The sequence below is a fragment of the Mobula hypostoma genome, chromosome 22 (genome assembly GCF_963921235.1).
Source record: "Mobula hypostoma chromosome 22, sMobHyp1.1, whole genome shotgun sequence".
NCBI classification, from domain to species: domain Eukaryota; kingdom Metazoa; phylum Chordata; class Chondrichthyes; order Myliobatiformes; family Myliobatidae; genus Mobula; species Mobula hypostoma.
In genome coordinates, this window is record NC_086118.1 from 20,940,287 (window position 1) to 20,962,603 (window position 22,317).

Below are 22,317 nucleotides of genomic sequence, written 5' to 3' on the forward strand. Positions count from 1 at the left end.
TTACCTTGTATGTCAATGAGAAACCCATGATGACAGGCAGTCTTAACACAAGAACATGGGGACCGACAGCGTCCTGTTGGTTATTGCTCTGCTAAAGATCCGATCCTACTTAGATGGTTGAGAGAGGAATCTAAATGTCTGGATGGGCTGTACTCTCTGAACCTGAAGTGCTGGCGTCAGGAAGCACGGCTCCTCGCACTTCTCCACAATAGGCAGAACTAAAGGTTTTGATTGAAGCCTGTAAGTTAGCAGAAGTAAGATCAGCTACTATCTTGACTGATTCTCTATGCTTTTGGAGTTGATCGGATTTTGGAAATTTATGGAGACTAAAAGGATTTCTCACAGCTGTAGGAACCCCAATCAAGAATGGCCAACTAATACAAGAAGTACGGATGTCATTCATTTGCCACAGAAGTTGCTGTATTAAAATGTGAAAACCACTCCAAAATGACCACAATAGAAAGCTGTGGAAATGCATTCATGGATGAGATTGTAAATGTGCAGCACAGAAAGAAGTAAAATAAATGAAAGAAGTACCAAAGACAGATGCAGTGAAACCGACTACTGGAATAATGGAAACAAAGTTCAATTCTGCCACAGATGAACATACAAGATATTCAAGCGATGCAAGCTCAATGTTCTAACTGGAAAAAGTGGTTGTGAATGGAGAATGGTGGGGAATTAAGTCGTGATGGGGATATAGTACTAGGAGCTCCAATTATGTTGTTTCACTATTTGGCAGAGTAAATACATTCTGTAGGACACATTAGAGTGCAATAGATGATCGACAGATTCTCCCAATGGTAGTGGAATCCGAAGTTTGAAAACTGCATGACATTACAGAAAATAATTTCTGGAGCAGCGGAAAAGCTACCACAATTTTGCCCCACCTAGTCTACTTTTACACTTACAAGTCGACTACATTACTTCGCCTAAGTGTCAAGAATATTCAAATGTACTGGTAATAGTGGACTAGTTTTCTAGTTGGGTGGAAACTATTCCCAAAAAGAAAGCCACTGTCACACACAACTCTGATCAAGGAATATATTCCTAGATGGGGATTGCAATGTCACATCGACTCTGACCAAAGAACACATTTCACCAGGAGTGTTTGTCAGGAATTATGTTGACTGATTAATATTGAATGGTCTTTTCATTGTCTATATCCCCCAGTCATCAGAACAAGTTGAACAAATTAAAGGACTCATCCAACAACAACTGACTAAGTGTCATTAGGAAGGTGTACCATGACTTATTAGAGCAATCCCAAACAAGAAAACTAAACTAAGTCCATTCAAGGTGATAACTGGGCATCCTATGTCACTGCCGGGAGCTCTTGATGTCAGATAGACTGATATACACATTATGGCAGACAGTTTAAAGAATGCATCGGAATATTGATCAACAGTTGGGAGGGGTCCAGGTCTATCTGAAAAGGGCATCTCAGATTTATAATGGTGTGAAAATTAACAGTGTGCTGTGTTCATAAGTGGGGGCATAAAATATAAGAGTTGAGTGTTGTAATGACACAAACTCTGGATAGGTCACACTTGGAATATTGTGTACAGATATTGTCACTCCATTTTAGAAACAATGCAGTTGTGCTGGAAAGAGTGTAGAGGGGATTCAGTGGGATGTTGCCTAAATTGAAAGACTTTAGCTATGGGGAAAGAGTAGATAGTTTGAGCATGTTTACCCTGGAGTGAAGGAGACCGTGGGTGATCCAGTAGGATATATAAGATTCTGTATGTAAGTATGTAGTGTGATTTGCACCTTGGCCCTGGAGGAGTAATGTTTCGTTTAGCTATAGACATGTGCATTGGTGAATGACAAACGTGAGGTGGAATTACATTTCCCCATGATAGGAGTATTAAAATCAATAGTATATTATTTGGGAAATAGGAGATTAAGGGGGATTTTAGGCTTAAATTTTATATAGAGGGTAGTTGATGTCGAGAACATGTTGCCAGAGGACATGATGGAATTGGATACAATTGTTATATTTAAGAGACACTTTAATCGAAAAGGTATAGAAGTATATGGTGCTAATGCCAGCATTGGGATTAGTATAAATGTATTGGGCTGAAGGGTCCATTTTTCTACTGTACAACTCTAACTCTGGAACTTAAAGAGTTCCAAAGACTCATGACTCTTTGAGAGAGAAAAATAATTGGCTCATCTCTGTTTTAAATGGGGGACATCAAATTTTTAAGTCCTTACTGCTAGTTCTAGATTCTCCCACAAGGAATCATCCTCTTGACATCCACCAGTCAAGACTTTTCAGAGTTTTATATTTGAATCAAATCACCTCTCAGTCTGCTACCTCCAGCAGATACAAGACTAGCCTGTCCAACTTTTCATGAGGTAACCTGTCAATTTCAGATAAGTAGTTTTGTACATCTCTGAAATTCTTCCAACACATTGACAGTATTTTGTAAATAAATACAAAACTGCATACACTACTCCAATTATAGACTAATTTACATAGAAACATAGAAAATCTACAGCACATTACAGTCCCTTTGGCCCACAATGTTGTGCCGACCATGTAACGTACTCTAGAAGCTGACTAGAAGTTCAGCATCAGCTCTCTAATTTTCTATTCCTTTCCCTTCTGCAATAAATAGCATTCCCTTGATTAATTATATTAAGCATAAAAGCTTTGTGCAATCATGCAATAAAACACCTGTATTTGTTGGCAGCTCAGAACTTCGCAAACTCATCACTTAGACAAAATGGTTTTTCCATTTTTCCTGCCATTAACAATTTTCTGTTTATCCACATTGCATTCCATTTGCTGGAACTTTGCCCTCTCACGTAACCTATCCCTATGGCAGCTTATCTTAGTACCTATCTTGGAGTCATCAACAAAGTGCCTTCATCAAAGTTGATATAAATCTCCAAAAGACTAAGGGCCTGGTACTGATCCCTGTGGCACATCATTCATTATATTTTGTCAATAGGTAAAATATGCATTTGTGCCTACTTTCTGATTCCTGTTAATCCCCTAATACAGGTATTACTTTCCCTACCAATATGTTACCTTCTACAGCATGAGCTTTTATTCTAAGGTATAGGAGCAGAATTTGGCCATTCAGCCGAATTCTTGAAGGGAGGAGTTTCTGTATACAGTATTATCATTGTGTTAAAACTGATGTCTTTTTGTCTATGGGAAGTGTTTTCTGAAAAGTGGCAATGAAGTCTAGGCCTACTATCAGAATATTGTTTTGCAATATGTGATACGGAGCTTAAGGAAAAAGCTGGAATGAAAAATTATCCAATAAATGCTGTTTCCTTATTTTAAGTGATAAACTGTAACAATATTATTCATTACCTTGAAAAGAGTTGTTGAATTGAATATGGTGAAAGTCGTAGGTCACAGGAATGAATGTTATTACATGACTGAATTTGAGTCAGCTTTTGCCTGTTCTTTATTGTATAATAGCACCATCCACTGGCATGAAGTAGTATAGTCTTCTCTAGAACTATCGTTAGCTTTAAATAAAAATAAAAATGTCTATTAAAATACACTACTCATGACTCAGTTGGTTAAAGTAGCAAGAAGCTAGAGTATATCAACCAAGTGGAACAATTTTCAGATAAGCAGTCATCAAAATGTTTTAGCTCATCTCAGAATAGAGAATATACAAATGTTTTACCTAAGTGAAAAATATTATTATTAATAATATTAATAAAATATTACTTGACTACCAATTTGATACATCATAAGCCTTCCCCAAACTGAAGTATCTGTCATAAATTGAATGTAGTATCTGCCTAGCTATTGAATTAAATCCTGCAAGATAAATTTGGCTGCAGCATATTATATGGAGAAATGCTCAGGGTGGGAACATATTTAGAAAATTTGTGTTTTTAGTTAATATAGAAAGCAAACCAAACCAACTTCACATGAAATTCATACTTAATTACTAATAATCCTTAATTTGACTTTCCCTTGGAATTTCCACATCCAGCTCTTAGCCATGCTTTGTCCCTCAATGTGCTCATTCTCTGGAGTGAATGTAACTGCAGGGGCCACAGAAGTTACGTTGAGTAAAAAATCCAAAATTAATTGTTTCAGGGATTATATAATATGACTTTTAGAGCCATTATTAATAGTTCCTTTTCTACTGTCTCTATTTGTTCTGTATTGTTTCACATTATTCAGCACATGGTTATTGCTCATAAATGCTTGGCTTAGTGATGATGTTTGAGGTAAACTGGTTAATCCAATACCAGAGTGCAATGGCTCTTTGTTACTGCTGTCTTCACTTAGATGAAGGTGATTCAGGAGAGGAAAATTAGTCTTATTATTTACTTTTCAGGATGGAATAAGTTGAGATGGTATGAAATGTGTGTCACTGGATGAGCCAGAAATGCTGAAGGTAACTCATCAAGTCTTGACATTGTTCAGCTAAGTAGGTCCTCAGCCAGACTGACACAAAGTGAGGAGAAAATAATTAACCATTGTCTCTCAGACAAGTGACTCTATGAAAGTTGTACTAATTTTAAGTGCTTTAACCAAGACAATGAAGAGCAGTCTAAGTCTAATTCTTTTGAATTACTTAAATGAATGCACTATTGCAGACAAATATAGAATTAAAATAAGATTTGTTTAGTGTTAGTACAACTACTAAATATCTGAGAGATTTTCATATTCTCTGCATTTGCATAGATATGTGGACATTAGTGCTGAGCAAACATGGCAGGCAATTTCTGCATGCAATATTCCATAGATGAGATTAATATCTTCCCTCTATTATGCCAGATGTGGAATTTCACATTGTACAGGTTCAGTTGAGAAAAACATAGATCATCGGTCATCAGTGCATGGATTTATTAGATATACAAATCTGGAGGTACAAGTTTTGAATTCTCCTTGAACATTTGACAAATTATTAAAAGTAAAAGTAAATTAAAAATACAACCTCAACCAAGAAAACAGAGTAAAACATAAAATAAAGTTAAATACTACATTAAACAATAGATCTTTTTGAGAGCTGCTTGGTTACAACTAACCTTACAGCACACAAATGACACAATTTAATAACTTTTTAAAATTTTGGTATGCCACAGTAAGGGAATCTGTAAATAGAAAAAGAGGCAGAAAAACTGGAAATGGGAAAATGTAAAATTCCAAACTGCAGAGCAAGTCCTTTTAAAACAAAGATAATTAATGTTTAAATGTCACCTCTTTCTGCAGAGCTAATGTGCACCTCCAAAATTATTTTGTGAAAGAATTCTATCACTAAGCAACAGCATAGGAAAATCTACACCATCAGCAGAGGAAATCTACATCATCAGAATTTCAAGAGGAGAACTAAAAAATCTGTTGATTTGTACTATGGTTTTCTTGCTGTAACTCCAAGCATAAATTCACTCCTTTATCCTTGAATTTGACCTACCCTCTGTTTAGTTATCCTCACGATAGACTGGCGTCCTATCGGGGTTGGGTGGGGGGGGGGGGAGTCTCGTACTCTCAGTTGCTTCACGCCACAGAAACCGGCATAAGCACCGGCCTGATGGGCCACAAGGCTCGAGACAGACTTTAACTTTAACTGTTTAGTTATACTCTTTTTATTAATACCAGTGTAAAATGCCTTGGGATTCACTAGATCCTGCTCATCAAGGACTTTTCATGGCTCCTTTTGGCCTTCCTAATCACTGCTTGTGCACTTTCCTGTTATCTTTATATTACAAATGGTCGTAATGATCTTGCTATACCTTACATGTGCTTGCTTTTTCTTCCTGACTAAATTTAGGACATTTCTGGTCATCTAAGGTTCCCTTACCTTATCATCTTTGTCCTTACTCCTTACCAGAACGTGATGATCTTGAATTCTGATTAGCTGGTCTCCGAACAACTCCCACATGTCAGACATGGACTTGTCCAACAGCAGCTGCTCCTCAAGTCCTGTCTTACTGTGTTGTACTTTGCCCTCTCCCAATTTATTATCTTTCCATTATATCTGATTATCACTCTGTCAATCGTTGTGTTTCTGTTCCTTCGTCTCTTGGTGGCTATTGGGGTGACTGTGGTACAGGGGTTTCCCAACCATTTTAATGCCATGGGCAAAACAACTAAGCAATGGGTCTGTGAACCAGGGGTTGGGAACCCCTGCTATAGGATAATCTCATCAACGTAATGGCACTTGTGTTATTTTGACGCTCCACCCAAATGACCTCATGCTGTAACATTCTCCCTTATTGGTAGGGATTGTGGACTTCCGAGTTACAGTGTGCAAAGCTGAGCTCATTCCTACATTATGGTTGATCAGTGGCTCTCTCTGAAACTGATAGTTAAAACTCAGCACATTCCAGTAGTTGACTGTGGATCTGCAGAAGTTGAGTCTGTAGTTGGACATCATTAGTGGCAACAGCAGGTAATTTACTGCTTGGGCGTCAGGTCCAGCTACAATTATAAGTTATTCATGTGAGCAAAGTCGGGGAGGTGTTTTAGACCTATAAAACTTCACCTATATTCTAGTGGCAAGACATTTACTGTCACTGGCTCTGATACCTTCATATATGGGGGGGAATGTATTACTTAAATCTTGCAGCAAGTATATTACTGCTGTTGAGCAATTATTGCTGATATACGTGCCTAAATGATGATTAAGGATAGGATCAGACAGCTTACGGGAGTTATGATGAAATAACCTGCAGGTTCCAAGCATTCAGACATAAAACACTTTGTCTGCTTAAACAATTTGGAGTGAATTTGTGCAACACCATCTCTGACAGAGGAGGTTTGGTGAGCAAATGAGAGAAAAAAAATGCCTTTGTTACTGAGGTGATTAATCAAGTAAATAATAGTTGCTTTTGAAATATTAGGATGACTTAATTACCTAAGATGGAGATTTTGAAAATAATGAAAAAGTTAAAGATGATAACGATGAGTTGTTTCAAGTTAATGGGGTGTCCAAATCAACATAAATATAAGATTGTCAGTAATAAATCCATTAACTGATTGAGAAGAAACTTTATCCAGGGGAGCATTGAAAATGTGGAATGATCTGTTTCTGTGTTGTAATTTTTAAATGATAAGCTAGCTATAAGCACATTGCAAACTGTTATCAATGAACTCTGTTTAACTTGTTTGATAAATCCATCTGTATTTGATATTTTCATCCCTTGACTATTTTCTCTCACGTTATTATGTCTGGGTAAAGAAATAATCATTTGTAGTTGGCTGCTAAAAAGCACAATACTTTGATTAAGAAAGCTTGTATTATCTGTGCCACTGGTGAGAAACATGACTTCATTTTATAAAAATTTAATATAGTTTTTGAAGAAAGATTGCAGTTTGACAAGTGCTTTCAATCAGTTTCTATATTATTCCCTTATCACAAGTAGTAAGTGTATAACTTAACACTGGTATTTCAAGTTTGTTTGGGTCTTGGTCAGATTTATTTAGTCTGTTTCACAAAACTTTCTGATGTTGGTATAAGTTTGCATGTTGCATGCAGACAATGAGATTAATCTTGCCCTTCACTTGTTCTCAGTTAATTCTGAAGTAGGTATATTTAGTCAGAATTCAGTACTTGGCTCATTTTTTTTTATATAGGGTACGCGAAGCTGCCATGACAAGTTTGATGGAACTCACAATACTATTGGTACAGACTCATCCTCAGCTCATTTCTCCTGATAAGTGAGTAAAAATTGTCCACTGGATCCAAATATTAAATATAATTGAAAATAGGTAAAGTTTGTTATTACATAGAACATCTTAAGTTTTTTTTTTACCTGCGTTTGGCAGCTCTGTCAAAATGGTATGTAGTTCATCTATTTTTAGATCACCAGCTATGCAATGCATGGTAATTTTTAAAAAGTGCAAGGGGCTGTTAGAAGTCATGATATCTTTTGCCTAGTGTAGAATACATGTGTTCAAGAGCTAATGTTGATTCAATTAATAACTTAACTGCACCCACTTATGACAGACAGTAGGGTCTCAGTTGAAAATTTTACAAACTCTCCACTTTTCTACATAATAATGACTACAACTGAAAATTTCTATTGGTTGTGAAGCCTTAGTTAAATACAAAGACAGTGAAAGACCTGTTCTAAATTTAAAGTCTGCTCCTTTCCATTTTTTAAAAATATATATTCAAAAATTGTGACCCAGGGAAGGTCATTAAGTTATTGTCTCTTGTTGGGTGAGGAAGAGCTACTCAACCTAACCATGCCTTCCAGCACTAAGTTCATCGCCTTATAGATAATCGATTTTCACGTGCATCAAAGTACTGTTTAAATATGATAGGTTTCCATCTCTTTTTCCTTTTGAAGCAATGAATTCCAGATTGTTTTTACCCTTGTTGTCATGATCTCTCTTTGAATAGCTACCAATTGAAATCTATGTTTGCTGGGTTTTTGACTATTGCACTAAGAGAAGTAGGTTCATCCTCTTAATTTGGGTTCCTCAGGGTTTTATACATTAGTGAGCATCTTTCATGACCCTGAATTCATGAGAATCAATTAAGCACTTTGAATTTCTTTTGAAATATAGACATGGCATACATTTACACACAGAAACACAGTAAAGTAAGTAATTACTGTTATTCTTTTAAGAATGGGGAATTATGTAGTGATGATGTTCATATTTTTCCACTTCTGTGTAGTTGTAGACAAATGATGTGCTACTTGGCTCAATTGTCAGCGGAGAAGATTGATAGATTCCGAGCACGCGCAGGCTCTGTTTTTCTTCAAATCTTACACTTTGATAACCCTGCAGTGCCACACATTCCACACAGGGAGGAATTGGAGAGTATTTTTCCACGGTAAGTTTTTAAGAACAGGTGCACAGACTATTTGTCAATTTATTGTAGCAGTTTATTAAGGTATAGTAATTGCATATACAGTAGCCATAATGTATCTAAAATTAGAGGTTAAGAAAACTAAAATACTGCAGATGCATGAAATCTTATATAAAAGGAAAGAATACTGGAAATAGTTATTCAAGGAAAACTGAGTTCAAGTTTCAATTGATGTACATCATAGGGAGCTAGGAAGTTGTAATGATAAAGCAGGTTTTAATGTATGGAGACAAATAAAGAATAGAAGAAAGATCAAAGGTGAAAGATAGAAGAGATTAAGTTACAATAGGGATGATAATCCAAGGAATGTAGATAGTGATAATGTGACATTGAAAAAGAGAGAGAAAAAAGTGCTTGAAATACTCCAGGTTTGGCAGAATCAACTGAGAAAGAAAGGGAGTTATAACTTTCTATCAAAACCCTGAGGATTCTGCTGACTTAGAACATAGAACATAGAATAGTACAACACAGTATAGGCTCTTTGGTGCGCTGTTGTGCTGACCTTTTAACCTAAACCAAGATCAATCTAATGCTTTGCCCTGCATAGCGCTCCATTTTTCTGTCATCTATCTAAGAGTCTTTAAAATATCCCAAATATATCAGCCTCTACCCCCACTCCTTCAGCGTGTTCCATGCACCCACCACTCTCTGTAAAAAAAAAGCCCTATCTCTGACATGTTCCCCCCCCCCCAATACTTCCCTCCAATCACTTCAAGATTATGCCCTCTCGTATTAGATATTTATGCCCTGAGAAAACAATGCTGGCTGTCCAATCTTTCAGTGTCCCCTATCATCTTATACACCTCTCTCAAGTCATCTCTCATCCTCCTTCTCTCCAAAAGAAAAAGCACTAGCTTGCACAACCTTTCCTCATGAGACATGCTCTCTAATCCAGGCAGAATCCTGGATAAATCTCTGCACCAACTCTAAAACTTCCACACCCTTCCTATAATGAGGTGATCAAAACTGAACACAATACTCCATGTGAGGCCTAGCCAGAGTTTTATAGAGCTGCAACATTACCTCATGGCTCTTGAACTTAATTTCCGGACTAATGAAGGCCAGCATACTGTACATCTTTTTAACCACCCTATTAATTTGCATGGCAACTTTGAGGGATCTATGGAAGTAAACCCCAAGATCCCTCAGTTCCTTTAAACCACTAAGAATCCTGCCATTAACCCTGTATTCTGCCTTCAGCCTTTCAAAATGAACCACTTCACATTTTTCCAGACTCCATTTGCCACTGCTTAGCCCAGCTCCGCATCCTATCAGTATCCCGTTGTAGCCTACAACCTTCTACGTCAACCTTCATGTCATCTGCAAAATGACTAACCCATACTTCCACTTCCTTATTAGAGTCACTAATAAAACTCACAAAAAGCAGGATCCCAGATCATTTCCCTGTAGAACACAACTAGTCACCAACCTCCAGGCAGAATACGCTCCATCTACCACCACAGTTTGCCTTGTGTGAGCAAGCCAATTATAAATTCATGCAGCCAGGTTTCCCTGGATCTCATGACTTTCTGAATGAGCCTGCATGGGGAACCTTGTCGAATGCCTTACGAAAAACCAAAATCATCACATCCATTGCTTTACCTTCATCGATTTGTATTGTCACTTGCTCCAAGAATTCAATCAGGCTTGTGAGGCACAACCTGCCTTTCACAAAGCCATGTTGACTGTCCCTAATCAGACTATGCTTCTCCTCAAAGATTGTCATCTCTGGATTGCTCCAGGTGCAAAATGCCAGCGAGGGCAAGAATAGGATGATATGGCAGATGAATCTGCAGCTAAAGAATTGATGCAAGGGGCAGGGTTTTGGGTTTGTGGATAATTGGGATCTCTTCTGAGAGTTATATACAGGTCCCCGAACAGTAGCCAGAACATGGGATATAAACTTCAACGGAAACTAGAAAAAGCATGTAAGAAGGGCAATGTGAGGGATTTCAATGTGCAGGTAGATTGGGAAAATCAGATTGTTGCTGGATCCAAAGAGAGGGAATTTGTAGAATACCTACAGTATGACTTTTTAGAGCACCTTGTGATTGAACCCAGTAGAGGAAAGGCAATTCATGATTGGGTGTTATGCAATGAACAAGATTTGATTAGGGAGCTTGAGGTAAAGGAACCCTTAGGAGACAGTGATTATAATCTAATAGAATTCATCCTGCAGTTTGAGAGGGAGAAGATAAAGTCAGATGTACTAGTATTACAGTGGACTAAAGGGAATTACATTGGTGTGAGAGAGGAGCTGGCAAAAATTGATTGGAAGGGGACACTAGCAGGGATGATGGCAGAGCAGTTCTGGAGACAATTCAGAAGGCTCAAGATACATACATCCCAAGGATCAAGAAGTACTCTGAAGGGAGGTTGAGGCAACCGTGGTTGACAAGCGGTCAAAGGCAACATCAAAGCAAAATAGAGGGCATATAATACAGCAAAAATTAGTGGGAAGTTAGAGAATTGGGAAGCTTTTAAAAACCAACATAAGGCAACTAACAAAACGCTAAAGAGGGAAAATTGAAATATGAAGGTAAGCCAGCCAATAACATCACAGATATACCTAAAGATGTTTCAGATACATAAAGAGTAGAAGAGAGGTGAAAGTGGATCTTGGACTGCTGGAAAATTAAGCTGGAGGGGTAATTATGAGGGACAAGGGAATGGCGGATGAACTTAGTAAGCATTTTGGGTCAATCTTCACTATGGAAGAAACTAGCAATATACCAGAAATTCAAGAATGTCAGGACAGTAGTGAGTGTATTTGCTATTACTAAGGAGAAGGTGCCTGGGAAGCTGAAAGGTCTGGAGATAGATAAATCAATTGGACTGGATGGAGTACACCCCAGGGTTCTGAAAGAGGTGGCTGAAGAGATCATTGAGGCATTAGTAATGATCTCTCAGCAATCACTAGATTCTGGAATGGTTCTGGAGGACTGGAAAATTGTAACTGTCACTCCACTTCTTTAAGAAGGGAGGGAGGCAGAAGAAAGGAAACTATAGGCCAGTTAGCGTGACCTCATGTTTGGGAAGATGTTGAAGTCATTATTAAGGATGAAGTTTTGGGGTACTTGCACACATATGATAAAATAGGCCAAAGTCAGTATGATTTCCTTGAAGGGAAATCTTGCTTGACAAAGCTGTTGTTTTTCTTTGAGGAAACAACAGGTAGTATAGACAAAGAAGAGTCAGTGGATGTTGTGTACTTGGATTTTCAGAAGACCTTTGACAAGGTGCCGCACATGAGCCTGTTTGACAAGATAAGAGCCTGTGTGTGATATTATAGGAAGTACTAGCATGGATACAAGATTAGCTGACCAGCAGGAGGCAAAGAGTGAGAATAAAGGACCCTATACTGGTTGGCTGCCGGTGCCTAGTGGTGTTCCGCAGAGGTTGGTTTTGGGACTGCTTCTTTTCACGTTAAATGTCAACAATTTGGATGACTGAACAGATAGATTTGTGGCCAGGTTTGCAGATGATTCAAAGATAGGTGGAGGAGCAAGTGGTACTGATGAAGTAGGGAGTCTGTAGAAGAACTTGGACATATTGGGAGAATGGGCAAATATGTGGCAGATGGAATATAGTGTAGGGAAATGTATGGTCATGCACTTTGGTAATAGGAAGAAAGGTGTAGACTATTTTCAGAATGGAGAAAATTCAAAATTCAGATTTGCTAAGAGACTTGGGAGTCTTTGTGCAGGATTCCCTAAAGATTAGCTTGCAGGTTGAGTCAGTGGTAAGGAAGGCAAATGCAAGACTAGGAGTCACTTCGAGAGGACCAGAAAAATAAAAGCAAGGATTTGAGGCTTTAAAAGGCATTGATCAGACCACACGGAGTATTTGGAGCAGTTTTGGGCCCCTTATCCCAGAAAAGGTATGCTGGCATTCGAATGCATCCTGAGAAGGCTCACGAGAATAATTACAGGAATGAAAGGTTTATCCTATGCAGAGTGTTTGGTGACTCTGGCCCCGTACTCGCTGGAGTTTAGAAGAATGAGGGGGGAAGTATTGAAACCTATGGAATATTGAAAGGCCTAGATAGAGTGGATGTGGAGAGAATGTTTCCTATGGTGGGTGAGTCTAGGACTAGAGGGCACAGCCTCAGAATAGAGAACCATCCATTTAGAACAGAGGTGGGACTTTCTTTCCCAGAGAATGGTGATGAATCGGTGGAATTCGTTGCCACGACTGTAGAGGCCAAGTCATTGAGTATGTTTAAAATAGAGGTTGATAGGTACATGGTTAGTCAGAGTGTCAAAGGTTACAGGGAGAAAGCAGGGGAGTGGAGTTGAGAAGGATGAGAAATCAGCCATCAGAGCAGACTCGATGGGCAAAGTGGCTTAACTGTGCTCCTGTGTTTTCTGGTCTTAATACTCCTGGTGCAAGTGGGTGGCAGGAGAATCAGTGGGGAGTTGACAGGTCTGTGAGAGAGGATAAACTACAGGAAAATAAGTGGGAGAATGTGACTGATGGAAATGCTATGAGAGTTGGCATAGATTCAGTGTGCTAAATGACCTCCTCCTAAATTGTTAGAAAATATGAGCATTATAAAATTTGAGAAATATAATCCAAAATCAGTGAAGGCAAGATGTTTCATTGAAAAATGATTTGCTGATTCTAGAGGCTAGTTCTATTTCATTGGAACATTGTAGGCAGTGGTGTACAGAAAGTCATAGTGGGAAATGAGAATTGAGCTGATAGAAGCTGGAGATTATGCCTGTATACAGAGTGAAGATGTTTGTAATCACCACTCTGTATTAAATGAGCCTGTATTATATGCAGTGAATACAGAATGCTAGATTGAAAGTATAAGTAGATTGCTGTTTTACTTGGGAAAGGGGTTTATGACTCTCAAGTGGAAGTACAGCAGTTAAAAATATTTATGTTGGATCTCCGATATTTGAAAAGTAGGTGCCTTGGGTAGCTGTGGTTACATTTGCTTGTAGTAGAATTAGTATCAGTGAATCATGGATCACCAAAGTATGATGGAGAAAGTGGGATGGAAAAATATGTTTGGCAGTGATCATAGAAATTAAAACATTGAATATGGAGACTTGGAGAGTGAAATGTCAATAAGGCAAACTCTTTAGGCTTTGGGAGGGAAGACTGTAGGGAGGGGTGTCAGAGCAGGAGCAGAAAATGGAGCAGACTTATTTGAAGGCCTTGTCGACTATGACTCAACTGAGGAAAATAGAACATATCTATCAAAATACTGGTGATTAGACATGGTGTCAGAAGATGCACTGATGAGAGGAAAACTGTCAGAATGGAATAGAGTTCTTTATGGAAAGAAAGTGTGCAGAATTACATCAACTGGGAATCAGTGCAATTCCGTTGAATATTGGTTGATGGACTATCCTAGAAGTGGAAATGTAGAAATTGTGGAAGGGAAGAGTTGAAAACAGGCAGTTGAGTGTGATCTCGTGCAGTACCCAGGATCACGTATTTTATTCTTTAATTCCAGGTCAGAACTTGAAACACTGGATTGGGGTGCACCCTCTCAAGCCTTCCCTCTAATCACAAAGCTTTTAGGGCTCCCAGCTTACCAATATCGCGTTTTGTTGGGTCTCACAGTGTCGGTAGGAGGGCTTACTGAATCTACGGTATGTAAATGCATATATTACATTAGTAGACATTTCCTTTGATTATATTGCCAAGGTTGACAATTTCTTGAGAACATGAAGAGAGGTGGATCATTAAGGAAAGCCAACTGAAATGCAGGTTCAAACTTTAATTAAATACTTTTGATGAATCAGTGAATCTCTCGAAAATAAACACAAATCACGCAAATTTCAATTTAACCCCAACACTATTTAATTGTAAAATTGGAGGCATTGTAAAATTGGACTTGGCATTTCCATTTACTGTGCACTTTGTGCATCTCTTTTTTTTTGCAATCAGTTGTGTCCCCAATGTGTCACCTTATACAATACCCATATCCGTCCTTGGTGACGTTGGGTGGATCCAAATTACAATGTGCAACCATTGTGGTGCAATTGTTGGTGTAATTACAATTTGTGAACAACAAACTGCTGGAGAAACTCAGCAGGTCAGGGAGTGTCTGTAGAGGGAAATGGACAATTGCCCTTTCAGGTTGTGAGCCTTCATTTAAATGGAAAAATATACTGCAGTTGCTCACCAGATTATTCTGATAGTACATCTCAAACCTGCAGCTTCCAACACCAGGTGCTCAACAGCAGCAAGGCAGGGGAACACTGCCATCTGTACATTGCCCTCCAAGTTGCACACCATCCTGTCTTGGAAATAATATATATCTTTATTTCTTTGTTGTCGCTGGGCCTAAACTTTTCCCAAAAGCACTTCAACAGATGTTTTGCAGCATTTCAAGTTGTCGACTCACTGCCATCTCAAGAGCAATTAGGGATGGGCAAAAATATTGGCTTTACCAGGGACACCCAGATTCCAAAACTTCTCTTCAAGGGAGCCCTGACCAGATACCCACTAATACATCTTTGATAGTTTGGTTAGTGTACCAAAGCCAATAGGGACATTTTTAAACGTTTCTTTGCAATGAGTGCTACAATGGTGACACCTCTGGCTGCACTCCATAATGATGGTGACTAACCAGTTATGGTGTGTCTGAGACATCTGGCAGAATGCACAAACATCTCCTTAGTGAAAAAGTGACCCTCACAAATTGTGCATAGGTTATTTTTACTTATCTTTAGGAGAAACGTTTTTGCAGGTTCAACCATTCCAAAGCTCTTACCACCGAGATTTATGAAATGATTCCAGCAGACTTGCAGCCAAGCACTCATTCCTGGACTGATCACTCTGAGGAACATAAATTCATATTTACTTTCAAATACCTTGCCACAAGACCTTTACAAGCAACTGCAGCCGATTGAGAGGTCACTGGTTTTGCTGCTCCCGATATCACCTACTCTGAAGCTGGCAAAGGATAAGTGGCATCTTGGACATTAAGATTACCAACTTTGTTTGCTTCCCATGAGCGCAGGCCACTGTCAATGGTGTTCTTGTATCCATAAGGCCTTTTCTTAATCTGGCATTTTCATCAATAGGAAATGTTTCCAATTCCTTCAATGTGCAGCTCACTGTACATCACACAAGGAATTTCTCCATCATTTATTTCATGCTTCTTGGAAACACACATGATCCCTTTATCATGAGTAATTCACACTGCCAGCTATTTTCAGCAGTTGGCACTTCCCTTGAGAGATCATGGGGAACAAAGGCCACCATCCACTGTCCTTCCCATCCAGTTGTTGGAAGGAATACAAGCGAATTATTGATTCGCTTGGAAGGCAAGTTTCAAACACTGGATGATGGGAAGAGAAGAGATAAAAAGGCAGATGTTGCATCTCCTACATTTGCATAGGAAGATGCTGAAGAAATAGAGTTGTGGAGAGTTTGAAAGGAGAGGTGTGCCTGTTGGTAGCATCTCATTGAAGATGTTGAAAATTAAAGAGGATGGTGAATGTGGTGAGTGATGGGATAGAAGGTAAGAACAACTATCCGTGCTCTTGTTGGGAAGAGAGGTTAAGTGCAGGAAATGGAAAAGATGTATATGGGAGAAACTTTTATCTGTGGTGATTTATGAATCCCAAACACTGAAGAAGTGGAATGCCAAGAATTATGGTTTTGCTCACTTTGTGATATCTTCCATTATATTCTACAAGAGTAGCGTTACTTGCATTCTCTTTTGCTTGGAGACTGAACAACCAACAGTCCAAACACTAACCACAGCCACCACTTACTCTTGCCCACACTGCGCTAGAATATGTGGATCCCAGATCAGCCCCTACAGCCACCTGAGGACCCACCAATAGACAACCCCTTAGGAGAACATCATATTCAACTCAAATTATCGCACTACTACTCTATTTTGTTTAGTCAAGTCTGCTTAATAAAAAATGTAATATCATCATTGTTTGGTGTCTGGCATCAATGTTACAGTTACAGTGAACAATGTTTTATAGCGTGAACGATTTCTGGAATCTTACTTTGCACCATTTGCTTTCTATTTTAGGTGCGGTATTCAGCTCAGTCACTTTTTGACTACCTCAAGACAATTCATGATGATCTAGAAGCCATGAACAAGTTTTGTGGAACCTTATTACAAATCTTTAGGGACAATTTACATAATGACAGGTAGGAAAATCATTGTAAATGTGTATAATTCACTTACTGATTGGAAAATACACTTTTAGAATGCTTTGCACTAGCAGATCTTTGACAATTTTACCCAGGCACTGATCAAAGATTTATAGTCTTCAATATATTGGCTTTCCGAATCCCCTGATTATCACAATCAAATGAAAATTTTACACTGGTTGGTGAACAACACTGTTTGATTTTACTTGTACAAAATCCTTCTGCATACATTTGGCCTTAGCAGGTCTTGAAGTTAAACTGATCTCATCTGCAAGGTTAAAGCTTGCTTTAGCTTAGAAAAGGCCTAACCTTACCTGGGCTACTGCCTGCTGGGGAGTCCAACACACCATCATCCACTCCAGGTAAATTACCATTTGAATTATTCATTGTTAAAGACCTGTCCTCCCTCCTCCCAATTCTTCATTACCTTTCCACTATTCCACCCTCTGACAGGCTTACCAGAATAACCATTTTCCAAGCATGTCCATCCATTCCACTTTCCTCAAATTACACACCTGTCGCAATATGGGTGATACTTTCCTTCCCCCAGCTTTACTTTCCTTTCATCTTCAATCCATTGCCTTCTATGCCTCCACTACAGCCGCTACTCCCTACACTGACTGGAGATAATGGAGGAAATGCCTTTTGCTCGATTAGCATATATGTTCAAATGTGATGCATTTGGGCTGGTGAATGATGGAACATTGCATTCTGGTGATCTCACATGAAACCATTCCAGCTCCATTTTATAGGCTGTTTTTATGCTCATTGCACTTTTTCGTTCTACTTTTTGATGATTTTTCTCCATATGTTAACCAAATAGTGAATTACTTATTTTGAAAAATAATGTTTAGTTCTTAGCCTTTGAATTTTTAAATATCTTTAATACAAAGATTCAATTCTAATTTTCCACTTCCTTCTGCATTAATAATATTTTTCAGGGTGTCCATCCCTCTGTTAAAGATGCTCGACCAGATGCTGGCTAATGGATGCTTTGATATTTTCATAACAAGTGAAAGGTATTTATCATAAGAGACAAAAGTCTGCTGGTATTTTACAGATCTTTTCTTTTCCCAATTTATGACCTATTGCTTCAGTCTTTTAACATATTTGCATGTAAATTTGAAACAGTTATAAAAATAGGATTTTCTATTCTTGAACGAGATTCTATTGCTACCAGAATTTATTATAAGCACTTCTAAATAAATCATCACAGAACAGGACTGTGACATAAGTTTAATAAATTTGACACCATACAGTGCCAGCTAGTGCCTTAAGTATATCTTATGTAATTGATGTAGATGGTGATGTACAACGTTCATATCTTGAAGCTGTTCTCTGCAATCTTGCAGAAACTCCAGTAGAAAACACCAATAGCAGGAAAACCTATTCTGAAAGTGCTATAAAGCTAAATTAAAACAAAACCATTTCAGTTTCTGATAATTGGGTATGTACTTAAATCTTGTCTCCAGAAGCTGCAAGTTTCAAATGAACTTTTACTGAGAAAATTATTTGTACCAATTTAACTGCACAAATTGGGTACCATTAACTCCACAACTAGAGCAATGGAATAGTTTATGGAATTTTCTTTCAGTTTTCTTCATTTTAATAAATATGAGCATGAACTCTGCTACATTTCATGGGGAGGGGGTAACATTAGTCACCTTCTCAATGCATATTTATTTATTTGACAGATATCTGGACTTTCTAGTAATGAGACCAGTAAAACAGAAATAGTAATGTTCAAAAAATAAATGTTAGCATAGGAATTCCAATCATTCAAATGCAATTTGAAGTTTGAGTCAAGATAGTGAAACTTTCCACTGATTTGTGAGCCATCTCATCCTGCCAGACACCTACCCTTCAGACACATACTTTCTTCTAGTGGGACTCCTGTTAAGTTTTCTAAAGGAAGGGCTACTCCCAGTTGACTGGAGAAGCCCAGTTGTCTGAATGTAACTGACAATGTACCTATTTAATATTATCAATAATTTCCACAGATATTTTAAGAAATGCCATGAACTTTCAAGTGAAAGCCAAATGTAATAAAAGATTTGCCAGCTATAAATGTTTTATAAGGGACAACTCATAAAATTGTTTTACCCTGATCAATTAAGGAAATGATTTCTAAGATTCCACATATTGTTGCCATTAGGTTTCAAAGGACTGATTTGAGACCTAAGTTGTGGCAACATGTCCTACTCTTATTTTAAAGACCACCCTGGGCCATGCCAGAATAGATTTAGTTGACATATTGCTTACCTTTCAAGTAGATGCTCTGTACTGAGGGCACACGTGCTTGATTCAAGGAAAGGAAAATTGAAAAGTATTTTTTTCTCTTGCAACAGATTGTTTTTATAGGTATTTTGCCTTTTCAACATATGGAATTTTCTCAGCTGCTATCAAAGTGCAACTACATACATTTCGTATATTAATAACCCACCACTTTTTCTCTAACGCTTATTTGGAGTGGGTGATTGACAGTGGAAATTAAAACCTTGTATTGCAATGCACAAAGACAATGCAGCATAATTGTCCTGGTCCTGATATTTATCTTACCAGCGAAGTGTTTCAAGAAAGTATCCTAAGGAATGTAAATAGACAAAATAAATCAAATCAATTGTTAACATGTATTTGCAGAAATGGATTTAAACACGACCTGAGGATGTGAGAAAATTTATATTGCAATTTTGTTACCACTGTTTATCTGTATCTCCTGTGGTATTTTCATCTTGCTCAAAGCTCTTGACTGGTTTACTGCATTCAGAGCATTTAATTTACGCCATCTCAACAACGTCTCTCTCTCTCTATTCCTATTTAATATTTTATTGATTTATCTTTGGCTTTTATTTCCAGTCTTTGTTCCTGTCACAGAAAATGTTCAGCTGCGCACGAGGCCCAGAGCATTTTGTGCTCTGACTAGATTCTGTCTTCATTCTGCATGCTTGACCATTGTGATGCAAGCAAGAAAATTGTTATTCTGTTAGTGGGAAGAGTTCAAAGGAGGAGTTAGGAGCTGCTTTGGTGATTGGAAGCGGGGGGGCGCGGTGGTTATCAGGCTAGCTTTATGAGAGGGTTCATACTGGTAAGATGATTGGGCCTGGGGCAGGGAAATTGCTAAAGGGCTTGGGCCAGCCATATAGATAATTGGGTTGGGCTAGGGGATAAAGCGGTTAGGGCAGGGCAATTGGGTGGAATGAATTTCACCATTAATATTTTAAGATGGTGGCTTTCAAAAAGATTCATCAGTAGAGGATTTGGGCCAGGGAAGTTAGTGGTGTTTATGGCACTGAGGTTGTTAGAGGGTTTCTAGTCAGCGGGGTCATGGGATGTATAGGGTAGCAAGAGGGGCAGGACCTGAGGGACAGTAGAGAGGGTAGTCTGGAGAGATTATTTCACTGGATGAATCCACAGGTGAGCGGGGATTTGGGTTAAGAGTCACAAAATTCATTTCGCTAGATTGAAGGAAGACTGTGTCCGCGAGGGCCATTAGATGGGTTTGCACAGGAGTCAAAGGCAGGATCATACCAGAAGTCTTATAGTAGATTCTAGGAAACAATCAGCTTGTGGTCATTATGAAAGATGTGAGGTAATTGAAGTATTCACATGGGTGGAACTCAGTCAACAAATCAGCTGTTAGAGATGGGACACCATGGTGATGGGCTGAGATCAGTTGGAGGTTGGGTGTTGGTAGGGGTTACTATGGGGTGAGTAGAAAGGGGGAGGGGCTGTTAGAGTACTGACAGAGTAAGTACATGACTGCAGGGGCTTATATTTGCACTTCCTAGTAAGGTTCAGTGAGTAACTATCAATAGCCACTGATTTTTAAAATTATGCTTCTTGTTATATATAATGACATTGAAGATTGCAATACAGTTTACTGAACCATTGCCATGCCAGTTGACTCATAAGAGAACAGGGATCAACTCTAGGCTCATGTAATTTATTAGCATGGTACATAGTGAATTAATACATTGGGGCATCAGGGCACCCAATGACTATTTTCAGTGTATATTTTTTATCAATTAAATTAGTAGATCAATCTGTTGCATGAAGACAGGACAGTAATTCACAACAGCATAAAAATACAATGAAGTATTTTTTGACTTGCAGTTCAATGGTTTATGTGTTCTTTCAGTAGTCTGAAGTTTTCTATAAGCTATAGCTCACCGTTTAGTCACTAAAACTCTTTGTGGAGCTAGTACATTGTTTGATTGATAGACAATTAATTGCTTTTGTTGCAGCATGTTGAGTTCAGAAGTATGTAATATGCCTGGTCAAAAGGTGGAATAGTGGTCTTTAAGCTGGAGAGAGGAGAATAGGGCTGCTAACAGTTCTAAATGAAATGCTGACCCTCATATTTAAATGGAGAGTCTGATGACCCATTTGAAACCATTAGGGAAATCCTGATTATCCATATAACATTCACTTGATGTATAATTATTGAGTCTCAGAGAAATGGTCCAGGATTTTGCACTTCAGAGCTCTGAATTATTTGGAAGTTACTTTGTAATGATCTTCCTAGCAGGTACTTCCAGGAATCACTGGAATCTTTATATGAGGCAAACTAACCATGTCCATTACTAGTTGTGTGTTTTTGAAGTACTATAGTAGTAACCCCAAAGGAGCATAAGGAATTAATGTGAAATGCATTTGGGAGCCTGAGAGAGAAGAAACATCTGCAGGCTGAACTAAAATATTCCTTGATACAGTCACCTAGTTTGTTATTATGTCTCATTATTGTAGAGAAACCCTCACCAAGAATAACAACTACCATACATTAATTTGAAAAATAGAAGTAATTTTTTTGTCAGTAAATGCAACACCTGCTCTTTTACCTCCTCCCTTCCCAATATTCATTGCTCCTAACTTTCTCTCCAGCTGTAACGAGTTAATTGAACTATTTAGATTGTATCAGTACATCTCTTTTGCTTTGCAGTATCAAACTTCTTGCCATTTAATGTCTCCTGCCTTCCCACTATGATATTCTTTCCCTTTTGTTTTCCCTTCTGCCTTTTCTTTGCACCTTAACGTTTGTTCCATTGCCAACCTTTTTCTAGTTTAGATATATTTGATCAATGCTGATGAAAGGAAATACTGTTGACCAAAGGGCATGTACAATTGAAAATGCCCTCCATAATAATGGTACACCAGTTTTACACTGAAGATAGCACACATACTGTTCCTCTGTATTTTTGATGTTCTGTTTCTGTTTGTTTCTCAGCCACTACTTCGCTAAAGAGTTACTCTCCCTCTGCAAGAAAGAAATCAAGAAATCTAGAGATGTCCAGAAACTTCGAGCTAGCATTTCAGTGTAAGTTAGAACAAATTTCTACCCATTTGTTCTGAAATTCTTTCCTTG

At 38.3% G+C, this 22,317-nt stretch overlaps 1 protein-coding gene across 1 annotated transcript in view; it reads left to right on the forward strand.

The window, feature by feature from the left end:
- Window positions 1-22,317, forward strand: part of tbcd (tubulin folding cofactor D) — a 268,107-nt gene that overhangs the window by 224,420 nt on the left and 21,370 nt on the right. The window contains exons 30-35 of the mRNA XM_063074279.1: window positions 7,568-7,651; window positions 8,619-8,777; window positions 14,284-14,422; window positions 16,831-16,952; window positions 17,897-17,974; window positions 22,180-22,269. Coding sequence (XP_062930349.1) covers window positions 7,568-7,651; window positions 8,619-8,777; window positions 14,284-14,422; window positions 16,831-16,952; window positions 17,897-17,974; window positions 22,180-22,269 — 672 coding nt within the window. The remainder of the gene's footprint in view (window positions 1-7,567; window positions 7,652-8,618; window positions 8,778-14,283; window positions 14,423-16,830; window positions 16,953-17,896; window positions 17,975-22,179; window positions 22,270-22,317) is intronic.